Genomic DNA, 18,663 nt, shown 5'->3' with positions numbered 1-18,663 from the left:
TCTTCAGCGGCCTCTACAAGATCCATCAAAATATTAAGTTCAAAATGTGACGACGTCTGTTCTTTTCTTTGTTCAAGGTTCCATATATTCTAAAGTGTTGGTGGATCTCGTCGGAATGATGGAAATTTTGTTATACAATCTCTAAGAGTAAGGGTTCGGTTTTATTGTACTATATGTAACTTTCTAACATATCAATCTTTTCCTCTGAAATTTATAAATGATAAATAAATAAATCAAAAATGTGTCAAAAAATGTTAGAATTATGACAACAAAACACGTGTCCAAGGAAGCAGCATTGTAGCACTTGTTTTGTTTAAACATCGCCACAGCCACCTTACACTAACTGAATTTACATGACAACAGCATACTATTTGTGATAGGAAAGGAAATATTTCAAAACCTTTCGTATTATTTTCATTAAAAAAAAGTTTTTTGGCAGTTTTTTAATTGAATTTTTAGTTTTATTTTTCGCATACCCTGTATTAATATGTATCGAAATTTCTCATGAAATCCGTTATTCGAGTCCTGCTTATACATAAAATATGTCTAGAATTTTGTATAGAAAAATGTATACACAACATTAAAATAAATGGAAGGTTCGTAATACCCCAATTAACTTTTGGCTCCACCCCCTACAGTTTCTGAGATAAGGTGATGTCGCACCTCAGACACTTACCGACAACCCCCCCTACAACCCTTGAGCTCCCCCTTTTACGTTGTCTCGATCACGCATCAATTAAATTAATCTCCCGTTGGAATTTATAATACCGGTATATAGATAAAAGCCCATTAAGAGATATTCGCCAAAAATAATATTTATAAATAAAACTGTCCCGTCGCTAAAGCCGATCTATCACAATAAACTCGACGTCGATACCACCACGAGTAGTACTAACCGAAATTTTCGTAAATCCAAGCGTTAAGCCTGCTAGATACGATGGATTTTTTTCCAGAATTTTTTTTTTATTATTTCGGTGGATTTTTTTCGTTTTTTAACTTTCACCACGTACAAAACTCGCGGGTATGGTGTATCTCAAAGTACATCGTTTTGGGTTTAATACTTCCCGCGATTTCAATTTCTCTTGATAACGTTTTAATTGGCTGTAACTTTTTTTGTTTTTAGAGATATGAAAGTAAACAAAAAACAAAATGTAAGGTTAGAATCGTTTTTTTCCAAGTGACGTATAAAAGAAAGTACTGAATTTTCTGAAATTTTTATGTGTCCCCAAAAGAAAAAATCCATTAAAGTTAAGTCGGGGCTGTTGGCTGACCAATCCATAGTTTCGCCGTTCGCTATCGATATTCTGTGTTAAGAAAATTTTGAACTTGCAAAACATTGTGAGGAGGGGCACCGTCTTGCTGCCATATAATTAGCGCTGATATATTTAGGGGTAAATCTTCTGTATATTGTTCTATTTGGTGCTCTGAAAGTTACAAATAATGATTTCCGGTGAACTTTTATATATGCCAATCTATGACACCGGACCATACATTAATTTGTATTTGTCTAAGATTATTTAAAGACCAATTTAGCATATTTTGTCTATTACAACCCTTTCCTGTAGTGAACGCACTTTCATCAATCCATAAAACGTTACAAAAGTCCCCCTACTTTTTGACCACACCTCGTATAACCGTGACCCGCCGCAAGTATGTCTATGGGAAAAAATAAATTGCAACTTAACAATGACCTTGACGCGGTGTAAAAGTAGGCCCTCGGCATTTGCATTATTAATTAATATTATATTACCGGTCTCTCACGTGTAATTCGGTAAGGTTTACAAGATCGGTATCGACGAGACCTCACAGATCTACCTTGATCCAGATGCGAAAGGGAAATGGCAATTATTCGATAACGTTGCACGAGGTCAATTGGTATATTTACTTGTTTACATTTTTTTTTTATTCTTTAAAATCGTTAATAATCAGTAAAATTTTGAATTTAACGTTGACATAAAAAAATCGATAAAGAAGTGTAATAAGTGTTAGTTTTGAGTGACTATTGACATCGACATATTATCGATATATATATCGAAATTATATAAGTTATATTTTTGTACCTTTCATTGTTGTTCTCTTATTTAAATTTTTGTTTTTGCCTGTTTCAACAGTATTACCTTTTTTTTCATGTTTATTGTTATTGTTAATCGGTTGTTATTGTTAGCGCCGAGGGAAAAGTTAAGGCTTTTTATTTATTTATAAGGAAACACGAGCATTCCTATAGCAAGGATCTCTAGAGGGTAAGGCGTACTTAATGCTTTGGTCAATTGCAATAGAACACCTACTGAAAAAAAGAAAACATAGATAAAATCAACAAAATAAATTAAAACAAGATGTTAATACTAATAAAAAAATTCACTTTTAGCTCTATAGTTTTTTGGACGGGCATAATTTTAGACATTTTCCATACACCACTAAGGGCCTGGTTTCTCTGACGCAGATTACAAGCGGTTTAGCACTAATGACTTGGACGATAATTCAACCATCAACGTTGTTTACTAATATGTCAAACAAATATATTTTTATTTGTCAGTCAGGGCACTCTTTGATATAACATTTTTGTCAAAAACCAGTGGACTAAAATATAAATAACATAATGTATTAAACACATATATAATAAACAGGGTGTCAGTGCTTTGTTTTATAAGTCACTTAAAGTCAATTAAAATGTTATCAAGATATATTGAACGGTACAGTATAGGGATCTTTACCTTTAAGTGAGACATGGTAAAAAATGGAACCAAGTTGTCAAAGTCAATTTTGTGGCAAGTTCTTAAAAGAATTGAAAATGAACTTAGTTTTTGGTGTCCTAAGAACAAATTCATGTCGTCCAAAAAAGGGCTCGCCAGCTAAAATGATCCTCAAAGAGTTGCGGACAAGTTTTCAGAAGAGCGACTTTTTACAGGATTTTTTGCTTAGTCGAAATTGCTGACGTTTCGCCAATCATCCTGTTGGCTTCTTCCGTTACTCAGCTGTTACCGTTTTTGACCGACTGCCATATTTTACTTACATCGTCGTCGCAGCATGGCTTTGTTCCCTGCAGATCAGTCATATCAAATACATTGACATGCTTGAATCACTGGACATTATCTCTTGACTCAGGTCTATACTATACCTATATTATATTATATTGTTATTTAAACTTGAAAAGGTCGGAGTGGGGGGTAAACTGCTAGAGTGGATAGCGGCGTTTTTAAGCCACCGGTCGTTCAGAGTTCGAACTGGTAACGCTTTTTCACTGCCACAAAACGTGCCTAGTGGTGTTCCCCGGGGATCGGTGCTGGGACCAGTATTATTCTTAGTGTATACCGTGGATTTGCTCTCCAGCATTGATTCTCATGTGAACGCTTATGCTGATGACACTAAATTAATTGACAATTGACGTATTGCAGAGAGACTTGAATACTATTTCCAAGTGGTGTTTAACTTGGCCGCAGAAAGTGCTCTGTGCTGCATGTTGACAAGAACAATCCCGGTTTGAACTATTATATCAATGGAAACTTTGTGTCAAGTGTCGATTCTCAGATGGACCTAGGTGTGACAGTAACTAATGATCTTGCGTGGTCTCTACATGTATCAAATATTGAAAAGAAAGCAAACTGCGTGTTATTTTTGTTAAAAAAGACTTTTAAAAATCCTAGTCCTCGCATCGCTTGCAGGCTTTTCACCACTTACATTCGCCCCATCCTGGAATTTGCTTCCCCAGTCTGGAACCCGTGGCCATTGCTTGACTGTGATGTTCTGGCCACTTCAACTTGCACATACACCTTACGATGACCGTCTCCAAATTCTTAGTCTGCCCACATTAAGTCAGCGTCAGCTGCATTCAAATGTATAGGTTTGCGTATGACCAATTTCCATCTGACGTGCCCTTTGTGGTCTTAGGCAATGATGAACACCTACGTGGTCATCCATTGAAAATAATGCAATTTCAATAACACTCTGTATAACGCGAACAAATAAAATGGGACGGTCTGACGCAACGAACGACTTCCCTTTCGTTGTGCCCTACAATTTTCAGCGGTTTTTTCCGTTTTTCCAAACATTAAAAGTGTACGTATAATAATAATGGCTGTCCCGTCCATTCGTTCTCTCTGTTTACCGGACGTAAACATCGAGCCACCAGCCCACCCGCCGGAGCCCCGGAGATTCACCCGGACCGCAAATTTGCGGTTTTGAAACGAACGGGGGGGGGGGGAAGCAGGAAGGGGGTAACTTTTTAGTATAAATCAACGCCGTTCCGGTGGGGTGATTCCGTTTCCGCCCTTAAAAAAATGGGGTAACAATTACCGTCGGTAATTAACAGACAGCGGCCGTAATGGATACACTGCGCGGTATTAGCGCGTAATTGACAATTATTATTACAATTAGGGGCAGGTATGAAACTGTAATTCGCGTCTGGTTTCGACGTTTTAATGATAGACGGGCGGAGAGTGGGTGCCACAGAAACAGATCCACACAGATGCGACACTTGTCGCAAGTGACGTCAGCGCACCGAATTATAATATCACTATTTGAAATTTTCGTAAAATATCCATGGAACGGAAACAAAGGATTAAGACACTAAAGTTCATATAGAAGGAGTTGTTTTATTCTCTGCCTTAAAATTCAAGCACAGATGTTTGGCAATGTGCTTATTTATTTCGCAATGCCCGTGTTAACAATTTTTTGTGTTTTAGAATTAATAATATTCAATTCAATTGGCATGTTATTAATTATATTTTTTTATCCAATTTATAACACTGGGACTTTCATTTAAAATCTAAATACAAAACGCAAAAAAAAGGGAACTGTCAAATTAAGATTCCGTTTATTTATTGCTCTAAATGTGTCTAACACGGTCTTTAAACAATTTTTTTTGCAGTTTTGCAAACTTATATTTGCATGGTCCACTTACATTTGCACTAAATTTCGTAAAAATGTGTGTACACCTCAAAAAATGCTAAGCTTGATAAAATTGATAAAATTGAAAGAGCATTAATATTAATGATTTAATGATTTAATCTTTAATTAATCAATTAACATTTTACATTCAATCACTGGGTGTTTAAAGATATGTAATTTTGGTTCCCCCACATTCGAAAATAATTTTTGATTGTTTCTTTTAATCATATCTATAACTTAAGTAATAAATACATGTTATATTAAATAAAAAATAAATGTTTCAAGCACTATTTGGACAGCCTGCATAAAACTTGTATTATTTTACTATCTTGTTCGTTCTTTTCGGACATCAGCCTCATCGTCGCATCTTCGTGAACGGGTATTCCGGGACGACACGAAAATGTTGATACTAATCCCGAACTGTCTGATTATGTTCCGCGATCTAAGCCGTCTATATCTACGGAATTAGGTGCGATAAGTGTTTAATTCCCCACCCTTTCCAAAGCCACCTCGATTGAAATTTTCGCCGCTTCCTCGCCGCACTTTATCGAAAGTTTCGTAAGGCAACTGGTCTAACACATCGATGCGTTGGTGCAGTACTATCGGATATACCTAACGATCACTACGAACTCCACAAATGGCGGAAGGCAAGGTGCGTAAATAATAATAATAATAATAATAATAATAATAATAATAATAATAATAATAATAATAATAATAATAATAATAATAATAATAATGATAATAATAATAATAATAATAATAATAATAATAATAATAAATAGCCTTTATTATAGTACAACAAAAAGAATATACCACAATAGAATTTAACAGGTGGCGAGGTCTAGCAGCGCTACTCTACCTAACCACCAATACAATGTAGTAGAATATTCAGAATTTAACAAGAAAAAAAACGAACAAATATAAATAAGTTCCTTAATTCACAATTTGACAATTTTAAACAAATCAAAGGGGGTAAATGTAAAAAAAGAAGGAAAGAAAAAAATAGACACTGAAAAAAGCAATGGCAATATCGAACAGTGTAATTTAAGTTCAGCAAAATAAACGACACTAGCACAAAGAAATAATGATTTTATTTTAAGAAAACAATAATTTTTCGCATATAACCGATTAAACGTAAGAAAATAATTAAAACAGTAATTTTCATAGTACAAATGGCAATGACTAGTCCTTTAAATTCCGTTAATTGTTTTACAAGCTTGTCTTATTCTGGCATAAATTTCATCTTGATTTCTGGGCCCTGTTTTATAAACAACTTTTTTCAATAATTTTTTTCGATATTTTTAAAGCGAAATATCGAACATAACGAGTTTAAATTTCAATTGGTTCTTCAACGAAATTTCGACAGGCTACTGTAATACTATTTACATCATCCTGTTGGCTTCTTCAGAGCTTCACTGAAACTGCAGTTTTGCAATTAGTATTGATTTAACTTTTACCTGTACGTTGAGTCGGCCATTTCTCTGTTTTTCCGCGATTTGCTTGGTCCACCTCGCCAATTTGTAGAACATCTAAGTTTACATGTGGTTTTACCTAATTAGTTACGAAAATTTGCTTGTCACATCCTTTTATCCTTTTCTTTCCTTGTTAAACTCTTTTACATGTAAAAAAAAACATAAAAAAACCTAGAAGGTGAAGTAGAACTGCTATGAAAACGAAGTTGCTTTTCTTTGCGGGTGATATTTCTATGGATAATAGAAGATATCTTTCTATTTTTTTCTCCTTTCTAATGAAGCAAATTCTTCCTCGTGTTATTTTTTTTGTCCCTCTTCTGTTTTTTTTTCACCATAGTCGGAAAGATAACTAGTTTTGCAGAAGTTTTCCCAAAACCCCTTTCAAAAATCCTAACAAAGACGTAGACTTTTATACTCAATGTGCTAGGCTGTATAGAAAATTTATTGGTATCACAAAAGTTTAAAAGTTTCTCTCACAAAACAATTGATCTGGGGTATGTATTACCAGCTTCATTTTCCTTGGGTTTGTGAGTCTTTGAATAAACTTAAGGCGAACGGAATCGTTTCAAACTAAAATATGTAAAAAACGAATACCATTTCAGTTGACAACATGTGTATACAGAATTAAACTTGCGTGCACAGAAATCGGCCCGTTGTGAACTTTTGAGATTAGTTTCCTTTTTTTTGGCAGATTAGATCAAAAAAAGCTGTATGACTTCTGTAATTATCACTGGCATGCATAAAAGTGAATTCTTCTCCAATGCAGTCGACATGTGTTACCACGTGATCTGATAAAATATCCTCGATGCGCTTCTGACTAATTTAAAAAAAACTAAATTTAAAAATTTGCAGTGGGCCGATTTCTATGCAAGCAAGTTTATAATATTGGAAAGACCCTCACAGATGAAAGAAAAAAAAAAACAAACAAAACAATAACAAGCATAGCAAAACTTATGTCAATGCTGAGCGAGAGCCCCAGTGTACTACTAATTGGCTCAGTTTTAAATTTAAATTGGTTAAAAACAAGATTTTTAATCGATTCTGAAGGGAAGTTGTCAGAATTGGAGGATTTTTGGAAGAATTACCAAGGAGTCAATCGATGTGTATTGTGTAATTATGCAAATAATGTTTGCTCATTTTTATGTACCTCATTTATATCAAATTTTCACGTATTATGAAGAACTATGTTAAAATTTTAAACAGGTATGCACTAAATGTTCTACATTGGTTTTCAGTTGAATTATTTTTTAAAGAAATTAAAACAAAAAAATATTCTTAGTTAGTCCTTTTTTCCGTATGGGGAAAAATTTCTTTTTTGTCACGCGAAATGTTAAAACCAGCAAAAGACTAATTTACTCGTTTTTGAAAACGTAATTGCAAAAATTCTCCTTATAAATTTTATTCGACTAATCCGTCAAATAATTACGCTTGCGTCAAGTTGTTGGTCACAATTGATACTCCAATTGGCTGGTTGTTAATCCGTCTGGAACTGGAAATAATCGCTTTTCGTCCCCTTGAAGCGATACCTTCACATTCCGTTATCTTAAATTTGAATGAACGCTTTATATTACCGGCCCAATAAAACGATAACCCAAATCCTTACCGGTAATTGCGACAAAGGAAACGAAAAGTGACAAACGTGCGGGGCGGTTAAAAGATCTTTGTTTTATGTTTCAGACTAACGGCATCGAAAATCCGGCATTTTCTCCGGGACCACGTGACCTCGAAAATGGCTCCAACGGATACTCGAAAGTAAGTGGTAAAGCCTCAAAAAATCGAAACGTCTCAACATTCAAAAATTTTATTTGTGCACTTACAATATTTGGTCATAAATTATACAAAATAATTACTCAAATATAATAATAATAATAATAGTTTTAATATATAATTTATTTAGATATCTAAATACAATCTGCACATTTCAAATAAAAGTAAGTATAAAACTATGATGTACCTTAAACTACACATCAAAGAAGAACCTTATTATAACATAATAAGCAAGGGTAATATTCAATATCGCGGCAAGACAAAAGAGAGACATACAAAAATTCATCTTTATTTGACTACAACAACCTCAAACTCACATTTTCATCAATATACAGACCTAGATTTTTATTAGACTCTACAACTTGAATAGGTTTATTGTCCACATATGGTGTCATCCTGATAATGGCACTACTGATTGCCACAGAGTTGTGGCACTTAAAACTGTGATACAATTGTGTGTCCTAAGCACTGGCACTGTGCGACCACACAGTATAAATCACAAATAATAAGGGTCCCAATACTGAGCCCTGCGGCGCCCCCGATAAAATGTTTAGAGATGACAAGAGCTGATTTTTGAGCGTCCTTTCATCAAATCCATTCGGAAATCAACAATTTATGATTAATAGTATCGATGACCTTTGTAAAATCCAGTAGAACCAAAGCTGTTGCCATAGACTTGTTCTCAAAATTTCGTCCCACAAGGTTGGTGAATTGGAAGCAGCTCGTTCACAGCCACATTATTCATTTATCTGTCTGTATACCACTTTTCCAAAATTTTGAACAAAATCAGTAATAAGCTTATCGACTTCAAGTCTTCAAATACGGACAGATCAGTATTCTTTGGAATACGATCCATGCCCCTTTCCAAAAAGCTGAGAAATACAAGATTTCAAGGCAACAATTCACTAAATAACAAATGTATTTATCTATTGCTGGCAGAAGCTCCAGATTTTTAGATGTAAAACTAGTATCTGTACAGTTATCTTATTTTTCTGGATGTTTAGACCTTTGAAGGTCAAATTATGAAAGTGGTCACCGCCACTAAGTTCAGTAATCGAAAGTAATATAAATTGACACATAATAAAAATATGTATTTGTTAAAAGTAGACGACTTGATAAAATTTTATTTAGAAAATAATTAAAAGCACCAATTGACTACAGAAATAACATTATGTCACAGATACTTTCCGACTTTGGTACGAAATTTATTAAAACTATCATTAAATATAGCATATCGCTAAGAGTAAGGATCACGTGATGTTTGTATGCTCGAAAAAGTTGTGCAGAAGCCTAATCATGACTGATAATATTGATTTTTATGAATAAAAAGCTGATTATTGTTCAAATTATAAGATTTGTGAAAATCATAAAAATAAGAGCACATTCAGTGCTTTCATATATATATTCGTGATCTGGACACTTGAAGACATAAAAATTTTCACAGAACTGATATTTTCATATGGTATATTTAACTTACCATCTAGTCCTCTTAGAAATTTATTCTGTAATCGTTACAGCTTTTCTGTATGCATTGTATAGTAGTGTATAGTCTAGGATCGAGCCTACAAACCACAATAGACCTCTCTTATTGTCAAACCCTTTTAAACTCTATCAATATGGTTGGTAAAGGTTAGCTAGCTAGATCTGTCATCATGGCTTGCTTTCCAAATGCATAGTCTATAATTAATTAAATTAATTTAATTTATTTTAATTTAATTTAATTAATAACGATTCTTACACCTGGTAAATATATTTATATGGATATGGATATTTAAGGTTAAATTATTGATACTGATATCATTCGGATAGCAACGGTCCACCATGGGCAACACCAAAAATAACTTTTACCTCTGAAGACATATATTTATTTATATTAACACATTTAAGGAGTATTTTATGATCAACTTTGTCGAAAAGCTCCATAAAACCATGTTGCTTAGTGATAATGACGTTTTTGAAGTCTGCATTGAACATATACTCAAAACAGGCGTGATAAAAGATTTTCAGTAACAAATTAAAAATATTACACAAAATCTGGAATAGAAGAAATATATAATTTTCAAAGGACATCCGGCTCTGCACCTAGACTCTGCTTTAACTTGCAGATTGTGTCAAGAAGATATCTCCAGTTGCTCGATGCTCACTGTCTCAAATTCAATCGACAAACTCTCCCCATAAATTGAGTACTCCTCTGTACTACCATCATCCATCCAGTCAAGACTCATGTATTGTGGGTATTCTGAGTTTCCCAAACTTGTCTCCTACTGACTTTCCAAAGTTCATTATTGTTTCATCTGGGGAATTTTAGTGTTGAGTAACCTGTGGTGGGAATAAATTGATCCATAATTTTATAGAGTATATGAAAAAACTCTTCCCAATCCACATGTGATAAGTATGAAATGATGTGTCTGAAGCCTGCTCCCTTAAAATTGAAGTGGACACAGATCAGTGTGGGGAGAAGATTAGGAACAATGGAAGACTAGATGACTGACTAGATGGGTATTCAAAGCAAAACCCTTAATAAATATAACACTGCATGATGCCGAAAGAATTGCGTGAGATGGGCATGCATGGAATCAACCGCTGAATCAAATATAAATGGTGTCGCTACATCCTTTGGAAAGGATAATGGAGAGGGTAGCAGGAAGTTACTTTGATAGTCTGCAAAAAATATAATTTTTTCTCCTTAATTCTTTTGTGAATAGGAAGATAAGTACATCACATAGACTTTGAATGAAATGTAAATTTAATAATTAATGTAACAACAATTATAAAAATATGACAGTAAACACAAAAATATATAGACAGCTGATTTGTTTTGAAAAGGTACTTGGGCACAAACACGCCGCGTCGCGGCGCCGCCCGTCTGTAAAAGTACGGGCCGTGGGAAGCCACCTTAAACAAGACCTTTACACCATTCTTTAGTTAAATTACATAAACAAGATATATCCATTAGACCAGTCGTGTTTTATGTAACGGCTCCAGCAGTTAAACTCTCAACACACACACAGAATTTAAACCAAAATTTGCAATAAAAACATCTTTTGAATTAATCAACACAATTAAAGATATCAAAATCCCTTCTCACGCAACATACGTGGATGATGTCTGTGCTTGCTTTGTTGGAACGGACAGACAATTGAATTCTTCTTTAAATTACATTAATTCATTACAAAACGCAAAATAAATTAGAATTTTACATTTATCACGAATCTTCACACACGGACAAAGTCATAGATAATAGCTTAAATCACCCTTAAACACACAAAATGGCTGCATTTCACTCTTTTATACACAGACTTCTTAATACGCCACTCTCAACAGAAAATTACAACAAAGAACTTAATATTATTAAACAAATTGTACTGAACAACAATCCGTCCATTATAGATAAGCATTAAGATCTTCATATTTATGACATAGTTTTTTGGAGAAGGATTTCATTGCAGACCAGTGTTATTAAGCTGGATGTGGAGCATCTGATTTTAACAACGGACTGTTATTTACTTCAACTGAGACGTTGTGATGGTTTGAATACTAAATACTAATACTAAACCTATTGGAGATTTTTATTTTCTGATTATATTGTGATACAGACCGCCATCCAATCGTCTCCCAGGCTTTCTAGTGGAGTAATACAACTACGCATTTAGGGAACCATTTTGTTTTCCACCCGCCACCGATAAGATCGATAGACTTTCGATAATTCCCCGTCATCCTTCGAAGGCGAGTGTTTAAACAATCGGGCAATAAAGATTGTCCGGAACAATCATTCCATTAGAAATAACAATTGATACTTTAACGACTCCGAGTTAATCCCGTTTGACGTTATTCCTGCGAAAATCGATATCGTAAACATAACAACATTCGGCGGGAGGGCGACTATACCGAATGAATTTTGATTTTCGTATTTCGGACTCCCTGTATACGTCCCAACCAGTTAGGAGTTAAACCTTAAGATATTTCAAACGATAGTTGGGAAATCATTTATACAAACAATACTCAGACGCCACGATTTTATGACTTCCTATCTTTACGACTCACGTGCACGCGTCTAAGCAGAAAACCATATAAAAGTCAAACGTTCATCTCGTTTTAATTCTTCATGCTAAAATGTTTTATGTTTGACTTGGTTTTGCATGAAATGGACAAAAGTTTTTCTTTGTGTACAAGTCTTGGTTTCGAATATATAATTCTTGGTAAAAGGGTTAGTCCTTAATAATTTTGACAACATGATGATGGCGAGAAGTATTTGAGTACTTGAAATGAACAAATAATGCAAATATGCATTTTCATTTTATGAAAAATCATGAACATGTCATTTTAAAGAGTATAAAAAAGATCGTACGTCATCAATGGAACGCAACCTTAAATCTGTTATTAAGGCTTCTTCTCTATCAGAATCAGACTCTTTCGCTTCTACAAGCTGTGTTCAAAAAGTAGATTGCCTTTTAGGTTTTATAAAAAGTAATATTTATTCATCAAAATTAATGTTTTCCCCTTCAAAGTAATCACCCCCCTCCCCAAAGATATAGTCTGGTATAGCCTTGAGTTCTTCTTTATTGGTTCCTTCTCGGCCATATTGGAACACCTTGTACCACTTATAATTTTTTTTTGCCCCATATGCTGTATTCCATTTTTTACATAAAATTTTATGTAAATTTTTTTTTGACAGCGGAAAATCGGCGAGCACGCAAAACAATTCTGACGCTTCTGTTCTACGAAAAAAAGTAAACTTGCAAACTGACTGAAACTATGAACATATGTTAGGGAGACATGCATGACAAAAGCCACCTTACTTTTTGAACACACCTCGTACATTAAGACTCTTTACAGCGAAATCCTATAGTTTCGTACTCAATTCCTTTCATTTCATGGAATAATAAAAAAACCCCTACATTAGACGCAAATGATATTCTGGTTTACTAAAGTCTCTCTCAACATTATGTCAGGTATGTTAAAATTCTGTAACCAAATCTTCTCATCTTAATTGTAAAGTGCTTGTGGAACATATTTTTCGTTTAGTGGGAACATTTTTAAATATACATCGCGAAGAGGTATGGGTTCTCCATTATCACCAGACATCGCGAATATATTGATAGAAGCATTTGAGAAGATAGCCCCACAATTAAAACCCTTCACATCTGCTCTTCTCTCTAATAATTAGAGATATTAAGTATTGCATCCCAAAATACACTTTCAAAAAACTTGTCCAAAAATCTCTGAACATCTTCGATGCATGTGCGGCAAAGAATACATTGGAGAGACATGAGGAAAATTATCAACTAGTCACCCATGTATCATCACAGTCAATGTCCATGCCCTTCATTTAGCTCCCCCCCCCCCCTCAAACAATATATAAGGTCTGAAGAAGCCAACAGGATGATTGGCGAAACATCATCAAATTCGATTCATCAAGAACCCACAAGATTTTTAAATGGCGTTACAGTAGCCTGTGAAAGTTTCTTTGAAAATTATCCAATTTCAAAAAAACAAACGCAATCAATGTGTGTTATTCGTGGACGCTTACATAGCAAATTACAAAAAAAAAATGTAAAACATTAGAGTATTACGGTGACAGGAGCGGAAAAAAAGCAACCCCAATATTGGAAAACATAAAAATCTTATAGTAACAAAATCTTATCTGTGATTATAAAAAAAATTATAATACAATTTATAATTCAATAATAAAACTGGTTCAGTTTTCCTTATAAAATTGAACACGCGAAGGTACTTTTACTTGATTAATAAAATCATTAACTCAAACTCTTGGTTCCATATTAAAATATATTTCACGTCACACTTGCATTAGTTTGAAACAATCAAAAAATCTTATAACCAAATCCGTATCGTCTTCAGAAAGGTATCGCAGAATCACCCAGCGACTTACCCGAAAAGAAACGTGCCCAATGGGGCAATGGTTTGGAGTTTCTGATGTCTTGCATCGCGATGTCGGTCGGACTGGGTAACATCTGGCGGTTCCCCTTCACCGCCAAGGAAAACGGAGGCGGCGCCTTCCTAATCCCCTACATCATAGTGCTGACTGTGATCGGTAGACCTCTCTACTACATGGAGATGAGCCTCGGGCAGTTTTCCAGCCGAGGCAACGTCAAAATGTACGAGAAGCTCTCGCCGGTCCTCAAAGGTATCGGCTACGGTCAACTCATCGGTACCATCTGCGTCGCCACTTATTACTGCTGCCTGATGGCGATCACGTTGATTTACCTTATCAACTCCTTCACTTCCGATCTGCCTTGGACGAGCTGCCTGGATTCTTGGAACGACTACCTGAACGAAGTGCAAGCTGACTGTATCCCTTCCGTACCCGATCCAAATCATCCAGTAGGGCGTTGGAGTCGAAATATCAGTTCTTCCGAGCTGTGGTTCAGGTAAAACTCTCTTGGTTATCCGATAAAGGCTTGCAGCTATCATCAAAATTTCAGACGAGAAGTTCTGAAATCCAAAGACGACATAAGCGACGGTATCGGAGCGCCAGACTGGAGGTTGACTCTAGCCTTGTTGGGCTCTTGGGCGATCACCTTTATCGTGTCCATGAGAGGCGTGAAAAGTTCCGGCAAGTTCTCGTATTTCTTAGCGCTCTTCCCGTACGTCATCATGATCACGCTGTTGATTCGGGCGTCTACGCTAGAGGGCGCGGGGGACGGCATGATGTACTTTATAGAGACCGAATGGAGCAAGCTCCTGGAAGCTGACGTAAAGCGTATCAATCCGATTGGTGATGACGACACTAAACCAAATCTTGTAGGTATGGTACGCGGCTGTGACGCAGTGCTTCTTCTCGTTGAACGTGGGATTCGGGTCAATTATTATGTACTCTTCGTACAACGCTTTCGACCACAACATCAACAGGTACGTCGGAATCTCCAAAATTATAACAGCGCGGCAATTTCGATTCCAGGGACGCTCTGGTAGTGACTACCCTAGACACTTTTACGTCGTTACTAGCCGGGTCTACCATATTCGGGATCCTCGGTAATCTAGCCAAGGAGCTGGACGTCCATCCCTCCCAGGTGGTCTCGTCTGGTGGTACCGGCTTAGCTTTCATTTCGTACCCTGAGGCCATAGCCAAGTTCAACAAAGTCCCATGGGTAAAAAACACTCTTTTTAAATGTTACTCTCTGATTGAACTGAGGTGGCGTTTACTTGATAAAAATTAATTTAACAAAATAAATTAGAACTAAAAGTTCGGCAACACCGTGTCTGTATCAAATGTGATATTTACACACACAAAATGGCTGCATTTCACTCTTTTATACAGAGACTTCTTAATTGCAACAATGAACTTAATATCATTAAACAAATTGCACTGAACAACAGCTACAATCCGTCCATTATCGATAAAATTATAAATAAAAAACAAATCCAGACAACAGTAAACTCTATTTATCCCAAACCTAATATAGAACACGAACAATTTAAAATAATTACATACATAGGAGAACCCAGTGAAAAAGTTTCAAAACATTTGTCAAAATATGGTTTAAAAATAGTCTTCAGAACTAACAACACAATAGGAAATTTTTTTAAAAAACATTAAAACGAAGTGTCCAAAACCTCAAAAATCAGGTGTCTACAGGTTGAAATGCGGATCATGTCCTAAAATTTAGCTTTCGCCCATGGATACAGGCTTCATCAGGACCCTATACAATATGGAGAAATACATTCCATCAGAGTTAAACAATGAGAAAATAAATGTAATAAAACTTACACAACGTGCCTCTTTCCACCTCTACAATCGAGGGATGACAATAAGGTTAAAATTAAATCATTAATAAACATACAGCCGGCACATAACCTCCAACGTAACAATCATAAAACTTACAGGATATATATAATCCTGCAGACGTTTCGCCAAAATCTGAACTTTTAGTTCTTATTTATTTTGTTACAATCAAACTACTTTTTTAGCTCTTCGCCATACTGTTCTTCTTCATGTTGTTCGTTCTCGGAGTGGGCAGTCTGGTGGCTCTCCAGAGCTGCGTCAACACGGTCGTGAAGGACGCCTTCCCCAAAGTCAAGGCGTGGATCATTTCCGCGGGCAGCGCAAGCGCCATGTTCCTCATTGGCCTCCTCTACGTCACACCAGTAAGTACACATTGACACAATGCCAACTTCCTATTGGTTGAAAATTTTGAATTCTACTTCCGGCTCTACTTTTCCTGGATACATTTCTTTGATTTTCTATCTCAGGGAGGACAGTATGTGCTGGACCTCGTCGACCATTTCGGCGGCACTTTCATCATATTCGTGTTCGCTATTTTGGAAGTTACTGCCGTGGTTTACCTCTATGGTAAGTTCGACCCCATTTTATCAGGTTATGTCCATTACAGATGGAAAACTTAAAAAAAAGTGCAAAACACTCAAAAAAAAAACGTTTTAATGTCACTGGACTGTGTAAATTGTCTGGCAAGTTTCACAAATAGAGAAAACGAAATTAATTGTTGCACCGCGCGTGCCGAAAGTGAGATTATAGCAAAGGAGCAAGTTGAAAACCGAAAAGAAATGGCTAAAAAGGAAATAGTTACTATCAAGGAGGAAGTGAAGTACTTGAAGTATCCGACCAAAAAATGTATTGAGGGTATGCCAAAAGGGGACAACTGCAAAGTAAAGCTAAAAAGCAAAATAAACAATGCCGAACAGAAGGAAAGAGAACGAAATCTAGTAATCCCAGGGCTCCCAGGTCAGGAAGAAGAACCCCAAGGTGCAATACAAAAGGTGTTTGAAGCATTAAAAGTCTATATCAGTAAGGAGGTCCACCGAATAAGTACCAAGAAAGTTCCTCCACTACTTGTATAGTTTAAAGATACACAAAGTAAACAAAAAGTTGTCACAGGTATTAAAATGTCGAAAGGCATCGAGATGAAAGAAAAATACGAGGTGTGTTCAATAAGTACGATGCGTGTTCGATACATTTTTTTATATGTTTGCATCCATATGTTCACAGTTTAAGCCAGTTTGCAAGTTTCCTTTTTTTTGTGCGACAGGAGTGTTAGACGTGTTTTCTGTGCTCTTTGATTTTCTGCTGTCAAAAAATTGCACCATTCGTAAAATTTGGTGTAAAACAGCATACTACTGACGTCGGCCAGTATCCTGTACTTTATCAGAAAGCCCTTCTGGTAAGCACTTTCTGGTATAGCCTTCCCAAACATCCTTCCTTTCATGGTTTTTTTGAGTTTTGGAGGCAGGAAAAAGTCGCAGGGGGCCATATCCGGTGAATACGGTGGCTGAGGCATGATTGTGGTTTTGTTTTTGGACAAAAAGCTAGACTCATTCAACAGTGAGTGAGCAGGTGCATTATCGTGATGCACAAACCATGAATTGTTTTCTCACAATTGACTTGACGTGCTTTTTTTCGGTCTTGGCGATTCTGGGTTCTTCCTTTGGGACAACTGGGCTTTGGTTTCGACTTCATAACCTCATGATTCGTCACCAGTTATGATCTTTTTCAGCATATCAGGATCACGTTTAACAGCTCTTGAGCGATGCGTAGCTTCACCATATGCCGTTGTCAACACTTCAAGTGTTTTGCAGGACTGTCTTCTATTTTTTAACCAATATTTTATGCAGAAAGTAGCAGAGCACATAAAACACGCCTAACTTTTCTGTCTTCGAAGCCGAACCGAACTAACCAAAACTATGATTATCTATTATGACCCTCTATCGAAAAAAGAATCAATGGAGTGGCGTCGTAAGGGTGAAGCACCTACAAGAAAATTCAGAGTTGGCCAGTCGACAAAAAAGTGATGGCCACGATCTTTTGTCTTTCACAAGGCCTTGGGGCTCGTTTAGAGGTCGGAAGTAAATGTTTAAAAAAAAAAACAAAATTTCTAGGACTGGACAACTTCTGCACCGACATAGAGTTCATGTCCAAGTCGAAGGTGGGCCCATATTGGAGGATATGCTGGGGTCTCATAACTCCCGTTTTGCTCATCGTCATATTCGTCTACTTCGTGGCCACCTTGCAGCCTTTGAAGTACGGCGACGGGCTGCTGTATCCGACGTCCCTTACCGGTAACGCAGTAGTCTGCAACAACCTCAAACGCCACTCTGCATTTCTCTTTCCCAATTCCAGCGTTCGGGTGGTCGATACTGGGCATCGGCGTGCTTCAAATGTTCTTCTGGGTTGGGTATTACTTGTGCTCCAACAGGGAGTATCCCGGTGCTCAGGTGAGTTTCGGAGGTAAGTTTTTGGGTGGTGGCCTCTACTTCGTGGTTTTAGGTATTCGCTAGGACGTTTTCGACGGAGACTTGGGGACCTGACGATGCTGACAATTATGATGAGTGGAAAAAGTTCAAGCACCAGAAAAAATTAAACAAAGCCAAAACTGGGAACTGGTTGACCAGGAGATTGGTCACGCTCGTGCGTTAGCTTGATGATTCCGCTGTTCACGTGCGATGAGCGATAATTCTGTGATAGTTTAGATGCAATAGTTGTTTTCCACATCTCAAAAATAAAAGGATATCCGTTGACCACGCCTCCCGTTTTATTTACTTAAACATCTTCAAGGCGGCTAAT

The 18,663-nt window shown here is 36.3% G+C and overlaps 1 protein-coding gene across 1 annotated transcript; it reads left to right on the top strand.

Moving 5' to 3' along the window:
- The first annotated feature begins 5,385 nt into the window (after nt 1-5,385).
- Nucleotides 5,386-18,620, top strand: LOC132699178 (sodium-dependent nutrient amino acid transporter 1-like). Its single transcript, XM_060665747.1, has 11 exons — nt 5,386-5,536; nt 8,037-8,111; nt 13,986-14,515; nt 14,570-14,840; nt 14,893-14,996; nt 15,046-15,235; nt 16,056-16,232; nt 16,338-16,437; nt 17,979-18,158; nt 18,220-18,314; nt 18,367-18,620. Exons 1-11 carry the CDS (start codon nt 5,522-5,524, stop codon nt 18,514-18,516), a joined length of 1,887 nt encoding a protein of 628 aa, XP_060521730.1. The 5' UTR covers nt 5,386-5,521; the 3' UTR covers nt 18,517-18,620.
- Nucleotides 18,621-18,663: the final 43 nt, after the last annotated feature.

Source organism: Cylas formicarius, unplaced genomic scaffold (assembly GCF_029955315.1).
Source record: "Cylas formicarius isolate icCylForm1 unplaced genomic scaffold, icCylForm1.1 PGA_scaffold_3__17_contigs__length_32017465, whole genome shotgun sequence".
Lineage (NCBI taxonomy): Eukaryota > Metazoa > Arthropoda > Insecta > Coleoptera > Brentidae > Cylas > Cylas formicarius.
This window is presented reverse-complemented; position numbering and strand designations above follow the sequence as displayed.